We start from the raw sequence: 7724 nt of genomic DNA on the forward strand, positions 1-7724 counted from the left end.
AGTGGAGTTGGAGGAGAGGGAACTGAAGTGCAGTTTGGATTGACTGCAGTCTAGGATTTTTCGGATGGGAATTTTGTGGGTCACGCGTGGGCCAAGCTAGGCCAAACCGACGTGACGGACGAGCTCGAACCACCTCATATTTTGGCTTGATATGAGGGGCGCCACACAACCCGGACATTTGAGAACGGTTTAAGGCCCCCGTCTGGGTCGGTTTTTCACAACCAGTCAGTGACCAAGCCGTCCGCACAAACATTTAAAGACGGTTTGAGGTGCCCGACTGTAGATGTTCTTAATTCCTCACACACACAAAAAGAGAGGGAAAGCGACACGATGGAAAGAGCGAAGCTTCACCCCCGCCTTCGGAGGACCAATACCAGACACCGGAGCGCGCAGCCCCAAAGAGACGACATCAACCCAAGTGTCGAATAAACCGTGACCGGACTGAACGGGAACAGAAACATCTTCGTCAAACCATGAATCCACGGTAACTAGGCGACGAAGTCCGGTGGCCAAGTACAGTAGTACTCTACATGTTTTTTTTTTCAACGGTCACATGTAGTACACGTTTTTTTTTTTGGAACGGGAGCTTCCCCTTCCCTTCGTCTAAAAGAAAGGGAAAAAATCTTCCCCTTCACCCGTCCCCTCGGCTCGATTATAAATATTCCGCCATTTTTGTCTCCCGGCCAGCACGGCGCACGCCATCTACTATACATACAATAGGAAACGTTCCCGCTGTTCCTGGTAACGGCTTAACCCCGACCCCGCGTTGATCAAGCACAAACCAGCGGCAGCACTAGCAGTCTAGCACCACCACCGCCCCCGCCGGCCCCCGTCTCCTGATCGGATCGGCCGTCGTCCCCGCCGGCGAGCAGGATGGTGCTCTCCCACGCCGCGTCGGCAGGGTCGTCCGATGAGTCGGTGCACTCCACCTTCGCCTCCCGCTACGTCCGCGCCTCCCTGCCCAGGTACGTTTCTGCTTGCTTGCGCGCGCGCATGGTGGATGGATCATGGATGGATGTATGCTGATCTGGTTTTGGACGACGGACGGAACGGGTGGGCAGGTTCCGGATGCCGGAGAACTCGATCCCGAAGGAGGCGGCGTACCAGATCATCAACGACGAGCTGATGCTGGACGGGAACCCGCGGCTGAACCTGGCGTCCTTCGTCACCACCTGGATGGAGCCCGAGTGCAACAAGCTCATGATGGACTCCATCAACAAGAACTACGTCGACATGGACGAGTACCCCGTCACCACCGAGCTCCAGGTTCACCTTTTACTTTGGCGTTACTCCGGTCGTTTAAGCCCCTAGATTTGATATTGAGATCTCGATCCCTTTCTTCTTTCGGTGGGCTTCCACTGCTCCACTTGGCCCGCCTGACCCACTGATCTGGCATAGAAGTTTGAAAACTAGCACCGCTACTCCCCTAGAAATGGTAAAAAATGATCGAGCATCCATCACATGCGCCTTCGTATCTTGCCTCTAGCCTAGAGACGATTAATATATATAACTATGTAGTACGAGTCAGTTACCTTTCTGCCCACTGTTTCTGTATATTTATCCCTTTATATATGGCCGCGTGTAATGAAGAAGATGAATTAGTAGGGAACTCTTTTCCATTGCTCTCAAGTTTATGTAGGCGTCCAAGACGTCGCCCACCAAAGAAATTGACAAAAGGTCGGTGGATTAATTAGACAATTGGGTGGTATTCAGTAGTCATGTCAGGCTAGCAGCAAGCGACAAAACCAGGAGATATATTCAGCCTTTAGCGTTTGAGAAAAAGAACAGAAAAAAAGACAGCAGGTATATTCAGGCTACCTCCCCCCCCCCCTCTGTTTCAAACCAAGAACAATACAGTGCTCCTCGAGATCAATACGGATTAATAAGGTCATTTCAAAACAAAAAGGCATTAAGGTAGTGCTAGTATTGACTTATTTACAGTCTAGATGGAAACATTAGTTGCTTAATCGTCACGGCAGCCAGGGCTCAGCGCTCGCAGGCCGCACAGCTGCATCATCATGCTAACGAGAAGGGAAAAAACATTCGAGGATTGGCACTTACAAAGACCCAACATTAACCGTTCTGAACTACTTCCTCCGTTCAGAATTACTCGTCCAAGAAATAAATGTGTCTAGATGTATTTTAGTTGTAGATACATCAATTTTTATTCATTTTTGTGACAAGTAATTCCGAACGAAGGGAGTACTTGTTGTACAAATAGATAGAAACAAACGTATCTACAACTAAAAATAGTCTAATAGTCTAGATACATCCATTTCTGCGACAAGTAATTCAGGACGAAGGGGTACTACTTATTACATAAAGGAGGAGTATTATATACTGTAACAAATAAAACAGTAATCTACTCAACGGCGCGTCTATCCTCTTTGGTTCATGAACCTGAGTGGCGCACTAGAGAACAACGGGGAGCAGAACGTGTGTGGTGTACTAGTGTGCAGAACAAGGCATCTGGCCCCCGTCCCTGTCCTCCAACTCGCGACGCAACAATAGGAAAACGAGCAAGCCACGTTCACATACACACACCGACACACGGCGATAGCTCTAGCTCCTGGCTGTCGTCTTGTCGAGCCACCCAACGATCGATCGAGAGGGGCAACAGGACTGCCTGCCCAACGTCGGGTCGATCGGTAAAAGCAGGCACTCATCCCAAGTAGGCCGAGATTTTCTCCGTGCTATCGCTGTACTGCTAGGCCGCCGAGCTAGACGCTCGTGGCCATGCTGGAGGGGATGTAAACCGGAAATGTTTACTGACTTGTAAGCATGAACCAAGTGAGTGATGATTCGATCTGATTGCGCCCTTTTGGCACAGCGGTGCACTATTAGTATGGGTGGCGGTGGTCTAATCATCTAAGCACACGCCGGCCATACTGCTAAGACTCACCGGCAAAATCATGGGAGTAGTGGACTATTTTTCTTTCTTTTGAATGCAAGGTTGGACCCCTGGTTCCTATTAATGGATGAAATCATCAGAGATTGCAATGCAACGAGAAAAAGCAAAATGTGGAGTAAAAATAATAAAAGCTGCTATTTATTACTCCCTCCGGCTTGAAAAAGAAGGCACACATGCTTTTCAAATTCAAGTTTAACCATGGATTTAACCTACCTATAAAATGTGGTAATGATATGATTTACGATCTTCGTGGAGGAAATTCTAGTTTTCTTTCTGCGAGAAATCAAATTTTCATATAGCAATGTTTGGTTGATCGATCATAACACAGGGCTTTTAAATTCTGTTTTGCAGAACCGATGCGTGAACATGATCGCGCATCTCTTCAATGCTCCTCTCGGGGAGACCGAGACGGCCGTGGGAGTGGGCACCGTCGGCTCTTCGGAGGCCATCATGCTCGCCGGGCTGGCCTTCAAGAGGCGTTGGCAGAACAAGATGAAGGCCGCCGGCAAGCCCTGCGACAAGCCCAACATCGTCACCGGCGCCAACGTCCAAGTACTTAATATAAGCACATCACAGTCTATCTTTACTTAACATTTGCACCATGCGGTTTGTTACCTTCTTAAACTTACTGGATCATTGGGTAAAATGAATTCAGGTTTGCTGGGAGAAGTTCGCGCGCTACTTCGAGGTGGAGCTCAAGGAAGTGAAGCTGAGCGAGGGGTACTACGTGATGGACCCCGAGAAGGCCGTTGAGATGGTCGACGAGAACACCATCTGCGTCGCCGCCATCCTCGGCTCCACCCTCAACGGCGAGTTCGAGGACGTCAAGATGCTCAACGACCTCCTCGTCAAGAAGAACGAGGAGACAGGGTAATGAATTCGTTAACCATCTTTGATCCTTCCACTGAGCTCCCACTGCACATATCACTCATCTAGACAGAGGTCCGTGGAAAATGTTGTACTAATGGGTTTTGGGTTGGACGTGCAGCTGGGACACGCCGATCCACGTGGATGCGGCGAGCGGCGGGTTCATCGCGCCGTTCCTGTACCCGGAGCTGGAGTGGGACTTCCGGCTGCCGCTGGTGAAGAGCATCAACGTGAGCGGGCACAAGTACGGCCTCGTGTACGCCGGGATCGGGTGGTGCATCTGGAGGAGCAAGGAGGACCTGCCGGACGAGCTCATCTTCCACATCAACTACCTCGGCGCCGACCAGCCCACCTTCACCCTCAACTTCTCCAAAGGTTCCAGCCAGGTTATCGCGCAGTATTACCAGCTGATCCGCCTTGGTTTCGAGGTACTGCTGATCGATTTTATCTCAGCATTTCTCACTTACTACAACAACAATTTTTTTGTGTGCTAACCGTATCTGGTTTCTGGTGCAATAATGCAGGGGTACAGGAACATCATGGACAACTGCCAGGAGAACGCGATGGTGCTCAAGGAGGGGCTGGAGCGCACGGGCCGGTTCAACATCGTGTCCAAGGACCAGGGCGTCCCGCTGGTGGCCTTCTCCCTCAAGGACAGCAGCCGGCACGACGAGTTCGAGATCTCCGAGTTCCTCCGCCGCTTCGGCTGGATCGTGCCCGCCTACACCATGCCCCCCGACGCGCAGCACGTCACCGTGCTCCGCGTCGTCATCCGCGAGGACTTCAGCCGCACCTTCGCCGAGCGCCTCGTCATCGACATCGAGAAGGTGCTCCACGAGCTCGACGCCCTCCCGTCCCGCAGCAGCGGGCCCGCCCTGCAGCACCCCAACGGCGACACCGTCAGCGAGAAGGACCTGGCCAGGCAGCGCGAGGTGGTGTCCGTCTGGAAGAGGGCCGTCGCCGCCAGGAAGAAGACCCAGGGCGTCTGCTGAGCGGCCGCCATGCATGCACCTCTCACCTGCTACTGGTGTTTGCTGATGATATAGCTGCTGCTGGATCTTTATGGTTGTATTTCCTAATTTAAGCTACTGCTACTTCTCTTGTTCTGGCTCCATTGGATCGATCGAGTATATTCATGTACTTGCATATTTGTGCACAAAACACTGGAGTACCTAGCGGCAGTCGTATGTTTATTTTGGGGCCCAATGTTCAACCAAAATTGATGTTTATTTTTTTGGAAATCCAAGGTTTGCACGCCACATACCACACATAACACCACAGTCTCAATAGGCTACAACAGCCACGCACGCCATAATGAAAACAACAAACTAAGAGGGGACCCGACCCACTCTAGCTCACAAACAAGACCCTAGAGGAACAAGATACGCTTCAATTCGCTTGCCACAGCCTTGGGATACATGTAGCGATCTTCTCCATAGTGCTCTTCAAATGGTCTGCATCACCTTGCTTCCCCAGCGGTGCCCAACTCTGTAAAAATAAATGGCATTTGAAGATAACATCAGTAGGATTGGAAGGAAACTTATGTTCCATAGTCATTTTATTACGCACAGTCCAAAGGGACCAGAGTAGGGCCCCTACGCAGGTCCACAAGATCCTGGCCTTGGCACCCCTCTGTGCCTGTAAAATAGCCAACAGCTCAGACCCAGTGCTAGGATTCCAATTCTGTTGGAAAACCTGTCGCACCGCGCTCCAGGCAAAGCGGGCCAGAGCGCATTGGAACATGGCGTGGTTCGCGTCCTCTAGCGACTCACATACCACGCACGTCCCGTCCGAAGGCCCATTCCGTTTAGCTACGTTCTCCGCCGTCGGAAGCCTATTGCGAAATAACTGCCACATAAAGATCTTAATCTTTAACGGCACCCTAGCCTTCCAAAGGTTCCTGGCAGTATCCAACGCAGTGCCCTCTGTCAGCTTATTGTAAAGGGACTTCACTGAGAATTTCCGAGACACGGAGAGGTCCCAAGAAACCGTATCCTCATCTAGATTTACCGAAATTTGTTCCAGCCGCGCCTGAAGCAAGCCCCAACTTGCTAATTCCGCCGCATTCAACTGTCTCCGAAAGTTAATCAAAGGCGGCGTAGCGCGAAGAGCCTCTCCCACCCTGAGTAGCGGGTCCGCCGTCACCTGATATAACTGCGGGAACTCCTGCCAAAGCGGCTTGTCACCCAACCAGCGATCCAACCAGAACCTAGTCGAGTTGCCGCTATTCACCTCAAATCTCGCCCCCAGCGAGAAGGCTGGTCTAACCGCCTGGAGCCCATTCCAAAACGGCGAGCCCGAAGCCTTGGCGTTAAATACATCCCCGTCCGGGAAGTATTTGGCCCGCAGAAGGTCTGCCCACAGACCCTCTTCCTTAGCCGCTAGCTTCCACCACCATTTTGATAGCAGCGCCACGTTCATAAGTTTAGAATTAGTGATCCCTAGCCCACCATGCTTCTTAGGTCGGCAGACCGCCGCCCATTTTAACATATGGTATTTCCTTTTGTGACCCGCTCCTTCCCAAAAGAATTTTGAGCGCGGCGTATCTAACTTCCCATGCACCCCATCAGCTAACAAGAACATCCCCATCGTAAAAAGAGGGAGGGAAGACAGGCTCGAGTTGGTAAGAATTAACCGAGCCGCCGAAGACATAAAGCGTCCCCGCCATGGGCTAACCCTATTGGCAACCTTACCATACAGCGGTTCCCATTCGGAGATGGTAAGGTTTTTAGGCGCGATCGGTAGCCCTAGGTACTTAATTGGAAAACTCCCTAGTTTACAATTAAGGAGATTGGCTATTCGGACACGTTCGAGCTGGTCCAATCCCATTATAATTACCTCACTTTTGAGGAAATTAATCTTGAGCCCTGATAGCATTTCAAAAGCTAGGAGGAGCAGCTTGATAGTAGCGATGCTGTGATCATCAGGCTGAAATAACAGCATTGTATCATCCGCGTATTGCAGATGCGTCACCCCCCCTGGGATGAGGTGTGGCACTACGCCTTTCACGTGACCCGCCCCTCGGGCCCTCGCGACCATCGCAGCAAGTGCGTCTGCCACAAAGTTAAAGATCAAAGGGGAGCTAGGGTCTCCTTGCCGAAGACCCCTTTTGTTACGGAAAAATTTACCCATCTCCCCGTTGATCGACACCGCTGTATTCCCACAGCTAATCAAGTGCATCATCCTATGAACAAAGCCTGCGTCAAAACCCTTTTTGAGCAGCACCTCCCGCACAAACTCCCAGCTCACGCGGTCATAGGCTTTCTCGAAGTCAAGTTTGAGCAATACTCCTTGCCCTTTCGTACGTTTAAGCTCATGCACGATCTCCGCAAGCGCCACTGGTCCCTCCAATATATTGCGCCCCTTGATGAACCCAGTCTGACTCCTACTGATCACCCTTTGAGCAATAGGAGTCAGCCTGACAGCATAGGCTTTGGCGCACAACTTGAATGGCACATTAATGAGCGTGATAGGCCTAAATAACCTGATGCTGTCCGCGCCCTTAACTTTGGGGATAAGACTAATCACCCCAAAATTTAAACGAGCCAGGTCCACCTGTCCCAACGCGAAGCCATTGATAATTGCGTGGAACACATGTTTTAGGCTAGGCCAGAATTTTTTGAAGAACTCCACCGGCCACCCATCAGGCCCCGGGGCCGTGCCCGTCTTCATGGAAGACAGCGCACGATCAATCTCCTCCGGCAGAAAAGACAAGACAAGTCCTGCGTTTTCTTCCTGAGAAACCCGTTCGTGAGGACCCCACAAATCCTCCCGAAGGCAGAGCTGCTTCTCCTCAGCCGTCCCCAACAGGCCAATGAAGAAATCATAAATGTGATTGCAAATCTCTGCCTGGGTGATCAAAACCCTATCCCCGTGGTTAAGGCGTAGAATAGAACCTTTACGTTTTCTCCCATTGGCGAACGCATGGAAGTACCCTGTGTTTGCG

At 51.2% G+C, this 7724-nt stretch overlaps 1 protein-coding gene across 1 annotated transcript; it reads left to right on the forward strand.

Annotated features, from left to right (window-relative positions):
- The first annotated feature begins 659 nt into the window (after positions 1 to 659).
- LOC123090897 (glutamate decarboxylase 1) lies at positions 660 to 4984 on the forward strand. Its single transcript, XM_044512251.1, has 6 exons — positions 660 to 965; positions 1062 to 1266; positions 3263 to 3463; positions 3567 to 3781; positions 3900 to 4206; positions 4303 to 4984. Exons 1-6 carry the CDS (start codon positions 874 to 876, stop codon positions 4768 to 4770), a joined length of 1488 nt encoding a protein of 495 aa, XP_044368186.1. The 5' UTR covers positions 660 to 873; the 3' UTR covers positions 4771 to 4984.
- The last annotated feature ends 2740 nt before the right edge of the window (positions 4985 to 7724 follow it).

The sequence above is a fragment of the Triticum aestivum genome, chromosome 4B, assembly GCF_018294505.1.
Source record: "Triticum aestivum cultivar Chinese Spring chromosome 4B, IWGSC CS RefSeq v2.1, whole genome shotgun sequence".
Lineage (NCBI taxonomy): Eukaryota > Viridiplantae > Streptophyta > Magnoliopsida > Poales > Poaceae > Triticum > Triticum aestivum.